At 55.0% G+C, this 17,200-nt stretch overlaps 6 protein-coding genes across 6 annotated transcripts; 4 read left to right on the forward strand and 2 right to left on the reverse strand.

Annotated features, from left to right (window-relative positions):
- Positions 1-68: 68 nt before the first annotated feature.
- BAUCODRAFT_523906 (uncharacterized protein) lies at positions 69-4,217 on the reverse strand. Its single transcript, XM_007679499.1, has one exon. The coding sequence runs from the start codon at positions 3,879-3,881 to the stop codon at positions 150-152; it is 3,732 nt and encodes a 1,243-aa protein (XP_007677689.1). The 5' UTR covers positions 3,882-4,217; the 3' UTR covers positions 69-149.
- A 123-nt stretch (positions 4,218-4,340) lies between these two features.
- Positions 4,341-6,205, forward strand: BAUCODRAFT_523936 (carbohydrate esterase family 9 protein). Its single transcript, XM_007679500.1, has 3 exons — positions 4,341-4,383; positions 4,436-4,882; positions 4,939-6,205. The coding sequence occupies exons 2-3, from the start codon at positions 4,553-4,555 to the stop codon at positions 5,803-5,805; spliced, it is 1,197 nt and encodes a 398-aa protein (XP_007677690.1). The 5' UTR covers positions 4,341-4,383; positions 4,436-4,552; the 3' UTR covers positions 5,806-6,205.
- A 1,320-nt stretch (positions 6,206-7,525) lies between these two features.
- On the reverse strand, positions 7,526-10,513 carry BAUCODRAFT_41361 (uncharacterized protein; the record flags this gene model as incomplete). The annotated part of the gene is made up of 3 exons (XM_007679305.1): positions 7,526-7,740; positions 7,885-9,370; positions 9,464-10,513. Coding segments are annotated over 3 exons (2,751 nt in total), but the record flags the coding sequence as incomplete, so codon positions are not given.
- Positions 10,514-11,913: 1,400 nt separating this feature from the next.
- Positions 11,914-14,173, forward strand: BAUCODRAFT_524050 (uncharacterized protein). Its single transcript, XM_007679501.1, has 2 exons — positions 11,914-13,150; positions 13,205-14,173. Exons 1-2 carry the CDS (start codon positions 12,008-12,010, stop codon positions 13,934-13,936), a joined length of 1,875 nt encoding a protein of 624 aa, XP_007677691.1. The 5' UTR covers positions 11,914-12,007; the 3' UTR covers positions 13,937-14,173.
- A 222-nt stretch (positions 14,174-14,395) lies between these two features.
- BAUCODRAFT_72161 (uncharacterized protein) lies at positions 14,396-14,752 on the forward strand (the record flags this gene model as incomplete). The annotated part of the gene is made up of 1 exon (XM_007679356.1): positions 14,396-14,752. One exon carries the CDS (start codon positions 14,396-14,398, stop codon positions 14,750-14,752), a length of 357 nt encoding a protein of 118 aa, XP_007677546.1.
- A 1,020-nt stretch (positions 14,753-15,772) lies between these two features.
- On the forward strand, positions 15,773-17,177 carry BAUCODRAFT_123523 (uncharacterized protein; the record flags this gene model as incomplete). Its single annotated transcript, XM_007679502.1, has 2 exons — positions 15,773-16,244; positions 16,300-17,177. The coding sequence occupies 2 exons, from the start codon at positions 15,773-15,775 to the stop codon at positions 17,175-17,177; spliced, it is 1,350 nt and encodes a 449-aa protein (XP_007677692.1).
- Between the last annotated feature and the right edge of the window lie 23 nt (positions 17,178-17,200).

The raw sequence follows: 17,200 nt of genomic DNA on the forward strand, positions 1-17,200 counted from the left end.
TCAAAGCATGTGGTCATACGAGCGGCAAAGGTGCTAAGGGAGAATTTTATCATGCTAACTCAGGGAGTATACCTGACGCCGAAGCTGATCCTGCACATGCCGCGAGAACGACGCACACCAAAAACAAAAGCCCGCCATCACACACCTATTTACTGCCCAGTCTCCGTCTCCACACCCGGCTGTCTGCCCTCCAAGCCGCCCGTCAACTTATTCTTGATCTTCCTGAGACCGATGATGCCCTCATCCTTCGCAAACTTCAGGTTCCGCGCTGGCTTCCACTGCATCAAGCCCCTCTGCTTCCGCTCCTCCGTCCGCTTGTTCTGCTTGTTGATTTGCTTCTGATCCATATGGGCTAGATCGCTACGGTCCATGCGCTCCGACTCAGTCGTACCCTGCGTCCAGCCTGATTCCATAGTGGCACCCGTTCGCATGGACTGCATTGATTTGCGAGTCGACATCGGCGAGCCACTGTGTCCGTTCGCAGTAGTCGCATCGTGAACGCCGAGGTCGTCATCGTCATCATCGTCGTCATCATCATCATCCGCAGTCTCATCAGCGTAGTGTGCATCCTCGCCTTCGCGGTAGGGGCCATGAAGGGGTGCCTCAGCGCCCGGCTCTCGCCTCTTGCGACCTTCCCTGTCCATATACTTCGCCGGATCGTCACCGAAAGCGCCCGACCAATCCGTACCTTGCTTCGTAAGCCACCTCTGCTTCTCTTCATCGCTTGCACTTTTGAGGACATCGCGACCCTTAAGGAGACTCTGCTCATGGAGCTCACTCACGCGCTCCGGTAGCTCCTTCTCAACCTGCCGTGTCCGCACTCCTTCCGCCAAGCATGCTTCCCACGTCTCATACGTCTCCCTCGAGTCATTGTCCATGACGAACGCGGCATGGCTTTCGTCCATACCAGCCTTGAATCGGCCAACGAATTGTAAGCGCCCGATCTCCTTGAGGTCCTCCAAACCTGGCAAGGCGCCAGCGGCGACAATTTCGGGCGTGATGTAATTCTGGGTCAATCGTGCCGGCGCCGAAGTCTGATAAATGGGGAGGTCGATATTTTGGTCATCGTTGTCATTCAACGTGTTCAGCCACAGCACCGCATGAGCATCCGCTTTACGCTTGCCAGCAGTATGGAACTCAAAGACCACAGGTGAGCGGTAGCGGTACTTGACCGGCAGCTTGACCTCCTTCCCATCCTCGCCCTTGTGCGACATGTCCCAATAATAGCCATGGCTATCGTTCTCTCCATCTGACTTTCCTAGCGCGTGGCAAGCGGTCCTGCTGATCTTACCAACAGAGCCACCCGTCCGAAGCTTGATCTTCGCATGATGGTTGTAGCCCTTCGCCACAATACGGTCGCTGATGAACAAGAATGTGCCAACATCCCAGCCGAGTTGCTGCGGAGGCAGCCTGGTTTCGACGGAGCGGAAGAGGAGTGATATGCGGATACGGCCGAACCCTATGCCGCCGTCAAGCGGATACCACCTTGTCACTTGACTGCTCGTGTCGAGAATATCACTAAGCTTCAATGGCACTACACCAAGGACAGGGTCATGCTCGCGGTTCCTCGAGTCGCGTACCGTGACAGTAATGATCGCAGACCGCCAGTCACGTATAAATCGTTCAGTACCGGCGTTGAAGATGGGCTGACTGCTCACGGCCTTGCTTCTCGTACGGTAGACCAGCTCGTCGTTGAACAAGATCGTACAGTAGCTCGTCGGCAGTTGGTTGCCTTCTTCGGCGGTGACTTCGCCATATGGCTTGGCTGGCTCGTACTCCCTCCCCGGCTTCTTCTTCGGATTGCTACCCTGAATGTTCTCCAACTCCAAGTTCACAATCTGATGGACCACGACTGAACATACACCGCTGGGCCACAGCGGATCCGGGGGCGTGTGCTGGACGGCATCGTCAGTTGCGGTGTTAGTCGTGCCCTTCTCGTCCTGCAACTCCGGCTTGTCTCTTAGGTTCTCTGGTAACGCAGTATTCTTGCCGTCGGTTCTGAGCTCGGGCCTGAACTTTGGCTTCCCAAAGTAGCCGACCTCCCAATGTAGCTCACCGGGCATTTCACTGCCTTCGTTCATGCCTGCGAGCTTCGACACTTGCGGGTACATCTTGCCGGGGTGCTGGATCATCTTTTGCATGCTCAGCTCAACCTTGCCGACGATGTCGTCTGCCGAATGGCGATCGCTGTCCCACAGTTCAACGCTCAGATTCTCATCGGCTTTGATCAGCTCTGGCGTGACGAGTAACGCAGTTGTCTCCTCCCAGATCGGGTTGAGGTCATCAGTAATGACACGAGTGCAGTACATCGGCTTTCCATATTTGCTGAAGGATAGATTAATGTACGGGTCACTGCCTCCATGTCTGGAACCACGCTTGTCCTGCTTGCTCAAGCCCACGGCCTTGTGAATGCGAATCCACATGATGCCCATTGCCTGTGTGTCCTTCGTGATGTCATCGCCTTGTAGAATCGCACGCATATCGATGGACATGCTCTTCGGCGCAACATACAGTGAGGCAGCTGCACCAATTGCGTAGTTGACGAATTGACTGATCAAAGGCAGATTGAGAATGTTGACACCATGCTCAAGCATGGGAATGCAGCCCGCTGAGACGTGCGGAAGACCCATGAGTGTGAAGGTCAACGTCTTCAGGAAGGGTGGCTCAGGCGTCATCGCAAGACGAAGACGAACGGTGCCCACCAAGCCTTGCAGTTCGACGAAGATGGGCAACGGCACGCCGAACAAGCCTTTGATGCCAAGGTAGAAGACCAGCTGCATATGCATGTTTCTCGCTTTCTCCGACGCACGCTTGCCGGACGGCTCAGCGTGGTATGCGAACGAGATCTCGATGTTGTAATATTCGCCTCCCTCTTCGTCCGCGGCCGCTTCTTGTGGGTCTTTAGTCTTCTTGTTCTCCTCGTGGATAGACTGCTTGAGCTCCTTGACATGATCGTCCGGTAGGGCTCGCAAGCTCAATATGCGAATGGGGTTGGAGCCTTGATTGATCTCGGCAACACGCACGTTCTCAATGATGGCAGGAACCGAAGCCTGCATGACGTCCTCGAGCGTGTCGGCGACCGGCGTGAACATGTCGGGGTTGACCAGGCCCCAGACACAGGCCAGGAGCGTGTTCAACCACTCAACACTTTCTGGTAGCAAATTGGCGGTCGCTGTCTTGCCACGCTCCTTCTCGGACTCCCACTCCACCTCTCGGCCGGAGCGGACGACCTCCTTAACCCATAGGAAGATACCACTGCTCACACACATAGCCAGTGGGATAATACCAATATACTTGCCGCCAAATGTCTTGCCCAAGATAATGATCGCCAGGAAGACGCCTCCGCAAAGGTAGAAACCACGCTCCTCCAGGCGCTGAAACGTCGGCTCATAGCTGACGGAGGGTGTGGGATGGAAGAGGATGTTCGTCTTCTCGCCATGGATCGGTACGTCGCTGGTACTACCTTCGGCAACGGGATCGGGTGGTGCAGTGATGTCCTGGTTGTGCGCGTACTCGGGGTTCTTCTGACTGGCGTCCGTCTTCACCGTCGTGTCCTTGCCCAAGTTGGCGTTAGGTACACTTAGCGTGGGGTTCGTCACATTATCCATCATCTTCTCGCTGACGTCTTCAATTGCGACCTGCTTCCCCGTGGTGGGATCGGTGACGACCTTCTGGCCGGCCTTGGATCGCTGTTCATTGTGGTGAGGCTGCGCAACGCCCACGCCCGCAGTACCGGCCTTGCGAGCTCTTTGCTCCTCTTCGATCTTGCGATCGCGCTCCTTCTTGTCCACATCCAGGCGTTCCAGCAACTGGTTGACCGTGGGGATCTTGTTCTTGCCAGAGTAGAAGCCGCCAGGCGCATGTTGCTGTTGGTCCGCCATAGTGGCTGTTCCGTTGACCTGCAGGCCGTCAAGCGGAGACGCTCCTTGTCCTGACGATCAGGCTGCGTCGGAATATTGTCTGCTAGAGAATATGAATGAGGCTGCCCCCAAAGCCAGCAGCGTTCCTCACCCAGGAAGTCAACAATCACCACACAACGAGACGCCAGTAGCGAAGGGAGAGGGGAGGCCTGCCACTCGCCAAAACTTGGCAGTAAACACTCGCTTGTGTGCCGCGTGTGCAGGTGCGAGCGGATGTGGTGTGAAAGCTGGCCAAAGCCGGCCAAAGCTGGGTACGTCATTGCGCGCTGGTGTTGATCGGAGCAAGGAAGGCCCCGCGGGCCCACTGGCCACGCTGCTAATTACGCCATTGGTATTTGCTGACGACGATGGCAACGGCGAATAATAGCTTCCACCAATGGTCAAGATGTGGAGAGGCAAAGGATGAAGAGTGAAGCTCCATTCACTTCAAGTTGCAACAAGTGCCCAAAGTGGAAGACACGAGGTTTGCACTAGGATCACATCAGGCCACGCTAGCCAAGGGCTGATCAACGGAGGCATCGCCCGTGCCCCGAGTTGAACATGTAGATGCTGGGACTGCAGTCGGAACAGCCATATATCAGACTCTGGAACGAGTTGACAGCGTCCGCTACGTCCATCAGGCTTCTCCCGTAATGACTATCATCACAATCCAGAACGCGCGGCTTTGCCACCACGGCCAACTTATCGACTGCCCGCAGCTATTCATCGACGACGAGAACGGTACAGTCATAGTTCACAACGTCGCCAGTAGCGACAATACCATCAATCTCCATGGCGGCATCGTCGCCGCAGGCTTCCTCGAGCTACAGACGAACGGTCTCCGAGGCTTCCATTTCACGCATTTGCATGATGAAGCAGAGTACAAGAGTAAGATCGATGAAGTCGCGCAGTATCTCCCTTCAACTGGTGTTACCGGGTTCTACGCCACCATTCCAACTGTACATGGAGATGAGTTCAAGAAGGTACGCATTCTCACCCAGTAGGAACCCGTTCTGTCTGACTCACAGTTGCGCAGTAGATCTTGCCATCCCTGATGCCACGGTTGATTGACGGCGGCGCATCGCTGTTGGGCGCACACGCTGAAGGACCGTACCTACACTCCAGTAAGAAGGGAGCTCACAATGCGTCCCTCTTCCATCAGCCATCAACTCCCCCACCAGCTGTCTACGGTGATGTTGCCAACTCAAACAACACTCTCAAGCTGGTGACGCTGGCTCCGGAGCTTGACGGGACGGCCGACCTCGTACGAACACTCACCAGCAACGGCACTAAGGTCTCGCTTGGCCACTCCTCAGCATCCTACAGCCAAGGCCTTGCTGCCATCAGAGCCGGCGCTACATGCCTCACGCACACACTAAACGCAATGGCGCCTCTCCATCACCGCGATCCAGGCCTCGCCGGGCTTGTCAACGCTGACGCTGCAGACCTTGCCGCCTTCCAGTCGCCGTACTTCAGCATCATACCAGATGGGAATCACCTTCACCCCGGTGTGGCGACGATGCTATTCCGCTCCAACCCGAGCAAATGCATCGTCATAACAGACTCGATTGAGCTTGCTGGTTTGCCTGACGGCACGTATCCGGGGCACGCGCAGATTCCGTTCAATCAGACGAAGAAGGGGAGTAGAGTGGTCATTGAGGGGACTGATACGCTTATCGGCGGCTGTGCAGGTCTTGATGAGTGCGTCAGGAATGTAATGAAGTGGAGTGGCTGTGGAATTGCTGAAGCGGTGAGGTGTGTTACGGAGAATGTGGCGGACTTCATGGGTGATGAGAGTAGAGGTAGCCTTGACCCTGGGAAAAGAGCTGACTTCGTGGTGTTGGATGAGAGTGCAAATGTGCTGCAGACTTGGGTTGGTGGGAAGAAGGTCTGGGCTAAGCAGTGATGCTGACAGGCTCTGACCATGGCAGCGAATCTCGAGCTTTCCACCTGTGGTGTCGTCTTATTCATTATCGTACAATGACCAGCATCCGTCCGATCAACGCTGAACTGGCGCCGTCACATTCTGGCGAGCCGTCAGCCACAGATCCAACGTTGTCTGGTTGCGATCCCGTAGATGCCGCCTTTGACGATTAATGCCCAGTAAATTGATCAACTCTTCGATGACCTTCGCCGAAGAAGGATGATAAGAGATTAAAAATTCCAGAACCGTTGCGAGATCCTTCTTATTACACGGTTACCTGTACCGATAGCTCGAGCCTCAAACCAGGCGTTGACTCGTAACAGTCCAGTGTACTTACTACCGATTCCATCTCATCGTGTTCTTGAGTCCATTGCTATCCTGGCTCAATTCCATAAAGCCGTCCATCTTGTCACTCAATGCCAAAAGTTCGACATCGACAACTCCGACCAGTGTTTCCACATAGGACAGCACGTTCACACGTTCAGCCATACCTCGGGCATGTGGCCAGCGGGCTCTAAAACGCCTCAAACGCTTGCTGGTAACCAGCTGCGCTATTCCCCTCAGTCATGTTGTCGATGTGACTGGTGAGTACCTGGAGGTGTGTAATGCGTATGTCATCCACCACTCCGTCTGTACTGCTTACCTATGGGGGTTGGCCACCAACGTGAGCCATGCGCTTCTTGTCCCACAAAGTGCTGTATTTACGGCTGCCTAAGACATCGTTAATTGCTATAAATGTTTGCCCCCATCTGCTCAGCTGCCCTGATGAGGGACCGCTTGTCTACAAGCGCTGATCGCATTGTTTGCGTTGCGTAAGATCTCCGTCACCTTTTTTAAGGGTAAGTCTATGTTGTAGTTGTAGCGCGATAACACTTGTCCAGCACACATACCTGCCACATGGCTGCAAAACCCACAGCCACAAATTGGAGCAAGCACCACACCAGAACCGACAAAGTCGCATCTTTGATGCACTGCCCGTCAACATAACCTCTAACCCTAGCCAATGATGTAACCGAGTGCCACGGCTCTTGCCAACGTGATCAGCTGCAGAAATAAGCCATCCTTTGGTGCCATTGTTCACCCTATCAGCCCGGTCAGCTTGCATATGTAGCAGTATTGACAGGTGTTTGAGCTACTCTGGTACAGAAGTAATGAGTCCTTCCACCTTTTGCCACGACATTATAAGCTGAGCGTCGGCTTCTGAGTTGAGACGATCAAGGTACTTCAGCACACGTAGTCAGACTTTGGTGCTAACGCCCGAGGAACCTTGCAGTCGCTGCTTAGTATGCGGCAGCCTATTGGTGCCTGTCGTGCCGTCAATGATCTGAGAATCCTGTGCACTTGCGCAGCTGGCGGTTTATTCATGTGTTTGGTGCCATGTTTGGAGGCTCCATGACCGAGGATCCGGTCTGGCTGGAGTCCATAAGCCTAGACAATTGGTTTGCGCGGCTCTTGTTGGACATGCGAGCATCGAACGGACGGCGTATGGTTGCTATGCTTGTCAAGTGTCCTTGGAATGGTATTGATTGCAGGATATTTTCATGGTCGGCCAAGGTGGGTTACTGGTGTGTCACTCAATAATCATGGTCTATACGGCACCTTCCAGCGCATCATTCGACGTCTGTCGTTCCTTTGATGTGCCCGATGGGGACACCTCAGTGCTCCTCCGCACCTCACTCTCGACGCGCTCCTTGATGCGGTCATCCAGCATACCCACAATCTTCTCGCTGGCCTGGTCTAGCAAACGTGCGATCATCGCTTCATCAACCGTCTTGCCTTGTGACTTCTCGCTTAGCACACGCGCGGTAAGCTTGAGCTCTCGTTCGAGCTCACGGAGAGCCTCAGGGGTGATGGAGTCGCTCGCTTGCGCACCAGCGAGCTTCTTACGGTAGGCGCGCAAAGTCCGGCTGACAGACTCTGTGGATCCGCTCAAGCTCCCGAAGCCGGAAGACGTAGCAGGCGAGCTAATAGTGTTCAAGACATTTTCGCTGCTCTTAGACGTCAGTGACATTCCGAGAGACGTACGGTGCGCATGGCCTTTCCTGGTCACGTTCCGTGGACTAGGTGGTGACGGCGACCTTTGCCGCAGACTCTGTCGCCGAGAAGGCTCAGCAAAGCTCGATCTGAATGCAGGCTCAAGTCTTGGCGTTTGTGCTATCGACAATCGCGATGCTTTCTTGCGCAGGCGCTGCGGCGAAGACGCTTGAGCGGATGCTTGCGCCGTCGTCGGAGATGCAAACTCACCATCCTCCGTTGAGCTGCCTCGCCGAAAGCGCGCAAGATCAGAGTGCGAGATCACTTTACGTAGGGGTGCGCCCATGGCGCTGGATTTCGTATTAATGCGAGTGTCGCTCATGCCAGCCGCCTCGCCGAAGTGCTTGTCCGTAGCTTTGGCGGTCAGGCTGGTATCCCACACGAACATGGTCGAATCAGCAGCAACAGTGACAACCTGAACAGCACTACCACCTGCAGCATGATCGGACGGAGACATGGACACCAGCGCACAGTCCGTGATGCCTTCGGTATGACCCCAGTCCCTTGCAATGAGCGAGCCTGAGTCGCTGTAGAGCCGGATAGACTTGTCACTGCTTGACACGCCAATGATCTTAGAACACCCGTTCAGCGATGGCGAGTAGAGTATTCGCGACAGTATCGCAGCTTCCCCATACTCATTGTCCGTACACTTAAAGCTCATGATACTCTGACCTGAGTTGATATCATACTTCGTGACTGTGCGATCGGTGGCGGCGACTAATAGAGAATCATCTGTACACATGCAGATAGAAGTGGGCGCGGACTTCAAGGCAATCGTTCGGAGCGTCACATAGGCGACTGAACCAGGTTCGTCCTCGTCCCGTTGCCATGCCTCACGGATTACAATTGATCTGTCAGCGGAGCAAGAGAGCAACTTCCTACCAGCCTGCGTAGCTAGCAATCCGTTGACGGCACCTGCGTGCTCTTGTAAGGTCTGAAGAAGTTCTAGCTTATCGTCGAACCACGCAAAAAGCTGAACCGTCCGATCACGACTTGCTGACACGAGCAGTCGCAGATCGGCATGGTCGAATGCGCATAAATCTGTAATCTCGGTGGAGTGAGCGCGAACATGAACATGCATAGCCCGCGCATCGGTAGCGAGGTGAAGCACTGTCAACGTGCCGTATCTGTCACCAGCAGCGAGTTGCAAGCCATCCGTTCGAACAGTCGCTGCGACGACCTGATTGCTCGAACCGTAAGCATCCTGGGATCGATCGAGGGGAACGTTGAACGCTGTCACAGGGCCGGCTTGTGCATTCCACAATCGAACGATGCCATTCATGTCAAATGTCAGGAAAGCGGCACTGGGATACGCCGGGCTGCGTATACTTTGGACGCCAGCAATGGCTGAAGAGTGTCCGGTCAGCTGTGCAGCTGCAGCGGGTGTATCATTGGCGTCACCGTTAATGCTAACCGTTCCGTCTACGAGCAGCTTAACCTCAATGTTACCGAGCACAGCCCCAGCAATTGGTCCTCCTGAGGCTTGATCTGGCTGTCTTGCAGAACCGACCGTCTTTCGACGGTCGGATCTGCTGGATGGTGGCTTTGCCGCTTTCAGCTCGCTGATTGTGAGTGTACGCCTGCAGTCATCGTTTCCGTAGACGACAAGCGTGTCCGAGTCACCGAGTCTTGCAGCAGCAATGTCGTAGTCAACCACTACAGCAAACATAAGGTCCTGAGCCTGTGCTACATCGGCTAGAAGGCAGATCTCGCCCGTGCTGGCGCAGACGATAGCTTCATTGTCGCCGTAAGGCAATAGGATGGTGAAGTTGCAGTCCAAGAGGTCTCCGAGCAGACTGTTCTTGCCTGACAGCACTTTATGCTTGGGACCAAGGATACTATTGCCGAAGTCCGAGCTTCTGTGCTCGCGTGTATGTCGTGGCGTGATCGGGCTAAGACCTGAGCCGGCAGGCTGCGAAATGGGTTTTGAAATCTCATCCAGCTGCCAAACTTTGACATAGCGCAGCCCGACTGTAACAATAGATTGTCCAACCCAAGCAATGCAATTGACCAGAGCAGTGCATTTGTTGGTGGCGGCCAATGTTGCGCTGCCACTGCGCTCATCAATACGCCAGACGTACAGAAAGCCGTCATTTATTGTGCCCAGTGAAGCGAGATGCTGCGAATCTTGGCTGAAACTCAATCCGTGAATGCCAAAAGTGTGCTCTGACAGAGTCGTTATCGGTAGTTCCGACGTGTCAGTTGCGAGTGGAAAAATTAGCACTCGCGGTCTGTACCCCGTCTCGCCCGCCGCCAGCCATCTGCCGTTAGGGCTAAGTGCGACGGATGTGATGGCTTTGACGCGATCTCTTGCAGTACTTGATCGGCCTGTAGGTGAGTCCGACCAATCCCGGGCAGCGCTTAGCGGTGACACGGTCGGTTTTTGATCGCGGACAACTTCTGAGACGCGGCTACGTGAATCTAGGCCTGTAGACGCCTGCGTCGCCTGCACGCCCCCTTCTCGGCCGGAGGCTGTTAGAGGCGACCTGGCTCTGAAGAAGCGTTGCTTGATCTGTGCGTTCTCATCGACTGCCGCCAGAACCACGACTGCACCGGCAGCGTACGCGAACTGGCATGTTGGTGGAAGAGTGGCAAAAGCGGTGGCTGAGATAGTGGTCGTACCAATGACTCTGCTTAGGCGCAGCCCGGGTTCTTCATGCCGACGTGGTTTCAATGGCGATCTGAGCGCCGAATCTCTGAATGGTGAATTCGAGGGGGTCAGTCTAAGTGCTGGGTGTTGGTTCATCCTGGATCATATACGAGCGCGCGCCGTGCGGGATGCCAAAGTGAAGTCAATCCGTGCCGCTTGGTGTAACTCATTGCCAGACTTTCATGTCGGTCGCGATGAATGTGGTTGCCGCTCCAGCTGGAATGTTGCAATCACCTGCTGACGTACGGCAATTGTGGCAACCATCAAAGCCGCACCAACAGCCTCACGGTGTCGCCCCGGACTGGTACTTCACTATTGGGAGTTATGCATCCAACACGCCCAACAAAACGATCGGATCTACCTGTACAATACGAAAAGACCTGCAGACGGCGCGAAATGGTCAGACCGATGCCGCACTGACCACCGTGGTTTTCTGAGACATTGGAAGAAGGCGCTGAGAGCGTGTTCCTCGTAATCTGCCCTCAATGGATTCGGAGCTGTTACACGGCGTAACGTCTCAGGGAGCGTATGTGTGCAATCTTTCGACAACGGTCACGATGGAGAAGGTGTGCTATTTACGACCTCCAAGGACCCACTCTCACGCGATCCACAGGCGAGCGGTTCGCGACCATGCCGAATACCAGCTCGTCGGTACTGACCTGCATGCTTTCAAGAAAGAAAAGCATGCGAGATGGCGCGGTGCGGTGAGCATTGCTCTCACCTGGTCATTCCACGCCATACTACCAGCAGCACGGAAGGGTGAGCTATGCAGCGCTCGCTCGCAACGCTCGCTTGGGTAACCACGGACGAAGGGGACGAAGATTGCCAAGCCCCACTAGAACTCCACAGCAGTGAGCCCCGCGACGCCTTGAGGTAATCAAGAAGAGCACAATGACACCGCGCCAAGTAGATGCAAAGGCTACCCTCGGCCGGACACGGTAGTCTTTCAAGCTGCGGCTGCGTTGTGCGCGTGTCCGTACACCCATTGTGACCTCAAAGGGGAGCGGCACAGACAGGAACAGCAACTCAGTGGTTGTCTGGACCGCTGGAGCCCTTTAACCGGCCCTTGTCTACTAATAAACCACCTCGGGAAGAGAGCGTGACCATCAGTCCAGCTAGCCTTGTGCCCGAACTTATTAGCTCGCGGAGCTCCGCGTACCTGCACAGTGACCGCCGTTATTGTCCCTTTGCTGTTACACACACTGCACCCCACTATCCCACTCCCGTTCCCTCTACATTGACTGCGCAGTAACTTCGCTCGCCTTGGGAAACAGTACTGCAGAAGGGCCAGGGCACACGAAGCAATCAACATGTCTGAGGGCGATGTTGCACCGCCCAAGGGTGCGGCGGTCCCAGAGGCTCATGAGGTGGACACCTTCCACGTACCGCAGGCGCTTTTCGAGTAAGTCATGTCGCCGTCGAGTGGGAGACGGTGGTTGACCAAGGCGTAGCAAGCACCCGAAGAAGCCGCACTGCGATGGCCTAGATCACTACAAGGAGATGTACAAGGAGTCCATCACTGAACCGCACAAATTCTGGGGGAAGATGGGACGAGAGCTCATATCATGGGAGCGCGACTTCCAAACGACACACGTTGGCTCGTTGGCTGGCGGTGACAGTGCATGGTTCCTTGAAGGACGGCTCAATGCTTCATACAACTGTGTGGACCGGCACGCGGCGAAGAACCCTGACAAGCCGGCCCTCATCTACGAGGCTGATGAGATGAACGAGGGCCGAACAATCACTTACGGCGAACTCCTGCGGGAGGTCTCGAAGCTCGCATGGGTGATGAAGCAGATGGGTGTGAAGAAGGGTGACACAGTAGCCCTTTACCTGCCCATGATTCCAGAAGCTGTCATCGCCTTCCTAGCCTGCACACGTATTGGTGCGGTGCACTCCGTGGTCTTCGCCGGCTTCTCCGCTGACTCGCTCCGTGACCGAATAATTGACGCCAACTGCAAGATCGTCATCACCTCAGATGAGGGCAAGCGTGGCGGCAAACTCATTGGCACCAAGAAGATCGTTGACGAGGCGCTTAAGAAGTGCCCCGATGTCACGCACTGTATCGTTACGAAGCGGACTGGCGCCGAAGTACCCTGGACGCAAGGCCGTGACTACTGGTGGACAGAGGAGTGCGAGAAGTGGCCGGCCTACATCCCACCGGAGAGCATGAGCTCTGAGGATCCACTCTTCTTGCTGTACACCTCCGGCTCGACTGGCAAGCCGAAGGGTGTTATGCACACAACCGCTGGCTACCTGCTCGGAGCTGCAATGACTGGCAAATACGTCTTCGACATCCATGACACCGACATCTTCTTCTGCGGTGGTGATGTTGGCTGGATTACTGGACACACATACGTTGTGTACGCGCCTCTCATGCTCGGTGTCGCTACAGTGGTCTTCGAGGGCACACCCGCATACCCTGACTTTAGCCGCTACTGGGATGTTTGCGAGAAGCACAATGTGACGCAGTTTTACGTTGCGCCGACTGCGCTCAGATTACTGAAGCGGGCAGGCGACCACCACATCAAGCACAGTATGAAGAATCTGCGTGTGCTCGGCTCTGTCGGTGAGCCAATCGCTGCCGAAGTGTGGAAGTGGTATTTCGAGATTGTCGGTAAGAGCGAAGCGCACGTTGTAGACGTAAGTCTGATATTCGTTTACCGACAACGGTTGCCATTCTGACAACCTATACAGACATACTGGCAAACCGAGACTGGCTCGCACGTTATCACGCCCCTGGGCGGCGTAACGCCCACCAAGCCTGGGTCCGCCTCTCTTCCTTTCTTCGGCATTGAGCCAGCGATCATCGACCCAGTCAGTGGCGAAGAGCTTCACGGTAACGATGTGGAGGGTGTCCTCGCCTTTAAGCAGCCCTGGCCTTCCATGGCACGCACAGTCTGGGGTGCACACAAGAGATACATGGACACATACCTGAATGTCTACAAGGGTTACTACTTCACCGGCGATGGTGCCGCGAGAGACCACGAAGGATACTACTGGATCCGCGGCCGTGTGGACGATGTCGTAAACGTGTCCGGCCACAGACTGTCAACTGCTGAGATTGAGGCTGCGCTTATCGAGCACCACGCTGTCGGCGAGGCGGCTGTCGTTGGCATCAACGATGAGCTGACTGGCCAGGCTGTTAACGCCTTCGTGAGCATCAAGGACGGCAATGAAATCAACGACGCTCTTCGGAAAGAATTGGTCATGCAAGTGCGCAAGTCGATCGGTCCGTTTGCGGCTCCCAAGGCGATTTTCACCGTGCCTGATCTCCCAAAGACGCGGTCTGGTAAGATCATGCGGCGCATCCTGCGGAAGATTTTGGCGGGTGAGGAGGACCAGCTCGGCGATACCAGCACGCTGTCTGACCCGAGTGTGGTGGACAAGATCATTGAGACTGTTCATGAGTCTAAGGGTAAGAAGTGAGCTTGTAGCAGGCTTGTGTGACGGCGAGGTTTCGGAGCTGAGGATTGACTTGCACCGTTTGGATACCAGCCTCGATAGGATGAGATAGCGTCATCGCAAAGGCTGCGTACTGTAATGCCCTCGGTTCATGACCGCTATGATCGTCTATGGCATGTAGCACGGCGTGTAATTGATTGGGTCAGTTAATTCTTCGAAGCCTCAAGCCTTCACTTCTGCCTCGAAAGCAGCCTAACCCCATCGGTCTCGCCTATTCCGCTTATGGAAGCTTCACATGTCAGCCGTGCTTACCTTTCCCTTCCGTTCCAGATTCGATCAGAACTCCACTTTGCTTTCCTTGTCTTGATCAATGTGCACGATGGTGTGGCGGCGACTGCGTGGAATAGCTATCCGTCAGTCATAGAGTCAGTAGAAGCGCATTGCTCGTCTTTTGGAGACCTTCAGCACAAGGAATCCGCGACCATGGCGGGCAAAGTCCAAGTCAACGGCACCACTTCCGGCTACGAACCCAACATTCAGTCGCAGATTACCGCGGCCATGCTCCAGAACGGCGGCGTAAAGCGGATACAGGACACGATCCGGCAGAGACTGGACGAAGCAGGCTGGTCACAAAGCGTACGCGAGTACGTGACACGGATGTACCGGAGCGGCGAGGCAACAACCTACGATGATGCGAGGACGAAAGTCTTGCAGCAGATCAGGGGTGGAAGTGCTGCAGCGGATGGACCTGATCTTAGCCTTCCGCAGATTGCGAAACAGGACGGAGCGGAGGCGGTAAGGAAGGAGCTGGAAAAGGTGTGCGTGATGGGTGGTAGGTGAATGCAGCTATGCGTCTTCGAAGCTTTGATACTTGCTGGCCTTGCTCTGTCATTTCGGACGGTGGGTCATACTCGAAGCAATCTCCGACAACCCGAGCGTGCTGCGACGATTTCTACACGGTACGAAACATGGGACTCGTTGAGCGCCTGTCTATCGCAATATCTACAATTTTGCTGCTGGATAACACTGGAGGCTCTAGTGATGGTAGGCCGCACCGGCCACGCCCAAGGGGAGCACTTCACCAGATCGTCTATAGCAGTGACCATACCATCTTGTCTCGTAGAGGTCACGCTGGGCACACACATACTCGATCCTCTTCGGGCTTGCCAGATGCACCTACTGTACAAGACAGAAGGCCAGGTGGACAAGCTTAGCTAAGGTCTAGGGGGCGAGAGCTGCCGCCTGAGCGTGAATGACAATCTACTTCTGTGGAGCATAGGACACGATTCGGGGGACTTCAGAGTCGACAGATATGAGCGACGATCGTTGGATGAAAGTCCGGACGACATTCCAAACCTCCTTGCCTGCAGAGCCCTCACTCACCGCACCAGGTACAGAGCGGCTCCGTTCCGCTTCAGCCTCCGGTCCTCAGCATTCTGCATCAAGCCCCCGCGAAAGAACTTAGGTGCCAACACAAGCCAGGCATCCTTTCTATTGCAAGTCTTCTGCTTGACTCGAAAATCACCCTCGTGCGGTTCGAGACACTGCGACTTCACGATCGATGGCGTTGTATCGCGGAATATACGTGTGCCTACTTAGGGTAGATGCGCCACCAACTCCGCACCGGCCGGCTAAAGCGGCCAAGCGTGCATTGGCGGAAATGGTGTGTATATACCGAGGATGCTGATTCGAGGCCCGAGTACCGCCATTTGACATCTCTTCAACCCCGTCGTACCTTCCTTTCTCATCAGTGCTTTCGCTCAACCTGGGTGCAGCTCAGATTATCACATCCCCGTGGATGGAGCAATAACACGGTAGTACGCACCACGATCGCTTATACTGGCTGGAGGCCCGCTAGGCATGACGAACGAAGATGTCGAATCTGGCAAGCATGTTACTAAAGAATCATTAAGCGACAAAGCCGTCAGCCCGACGGTCTCTACGGATGAGAAGATACCCGTGACGCCTCTGACACCGCCTCCGCCTTTGCGAGACGGCGGGGCGCGAGCATGGCTTCAAGTCTTAGGCTCTTTCCTTGTCTTTTCGAACCTCTGGGGCTTCGTGTTCAGCTTCGGCTCGTTCCAGTCATACTATCAGCTTACCTACTTGACTAATGAAAGCCCATCAGACATATCATGGATCGGGACGGTCTCGACTGGCCTCCTTATTGCTGTTGGTGTCGCATCCGGACCCCTGTTCGATATGGGTTACTTCAGGTCTATGCTGCTTATTGGAGGATTGGGAGAGACTTTGGCAATGTTCATGCTCAGCCTATGTTCGAAGTATTGGCAGATCATGCTGACGCAGGGTATCTTGACTGGATTGACGAATGGTACGTTGCATTAATAGACATGAGGTGAGCAACAACTGACGCTGACTAAAATCAGGTTTGCTGTATCTTCCGGGTCTGGCGCTCGTCGGCCGTTCATTCAAGAAACATCGCTCCATCGCTATGGCACTCACTACATGCGGCGCGCCCATTGGTGGCATCATCTACACGCTCATGTTCGGGCAACTCATCGACCGTCTCGGCTTTGCCTGGACTATCCGAGCAATGGCTTTCTTCATGTTGGGGAGCTATCTGATCTCATTTCCACTACTGCTCTGGGGTGCAAGCAACCTCGGCGACCTCTCCAGTGGCGGTCGCCGCAAACTGTTCGATGCAACCGCACTTCGAGATTTGCCGTTCTGGAGCTACAGCATGAGCAACTTCTTCCTCTTCTTGGGTTACATGATTCCATTCACGTACGTGGCCGTTTACGGACAAACGCAGCTTGGCATGAGCCAGAGCGCGTCCCTCAACATAATCATCGCCGCACAGGCAGCGTCCGTTGGTGGACGTCTGATAGCCGGCTACGCGGCATCGAAGATAGGTGTCATGATCCCCTGGGTGACCGCTGGGCTCGCTAGTGGCGTTTTCTGCATTGCATGGGTCGGCATAAAAAGCGAAGGTGCTTTCATCGCGTACGCTATATTGTACGGCTTCTTCAGCGGACCGCTGATACCGCTACCGCCGAGCGTATTTCCGATCGTGTGCCCGGATCCGAAGGTGCTAGGAGCGCGTCTGGGAATGGCCCAAGGGATCGGCTCGATTGCGAGCTTGATCGGGGCACCTATCGCGGGTTCGCTGCTGAACACAGGTCGAGGAGAGAACTATATTGGCCTGCAGTTGTTCAGCGGGCTGGTGATGATGCTGGGAGGTTTTCTGCTCATCAATCTCTACTTCCTGCTCCGTAGCCGGAGAGACATAGGCAAGTTGATATGACAGAAATTGTGTTGTTGTCCGTC

Source organism: Baudoinia panamericana (genome assembly GCF_000338955.1).
Source record: "Baudoinia panamericana UAMH 10762 unplaced genomic scaffold BAUCOscaffold_8, whole genome shotgun sequence".
NCBI classification, from domain to species: Eukaryota; Fungi; Ascomycota; class Dothideomycetes; order Mycosphaerellales; family Teratosphaeriaceae; genus Baudoinia; species Baudoinia panamericana.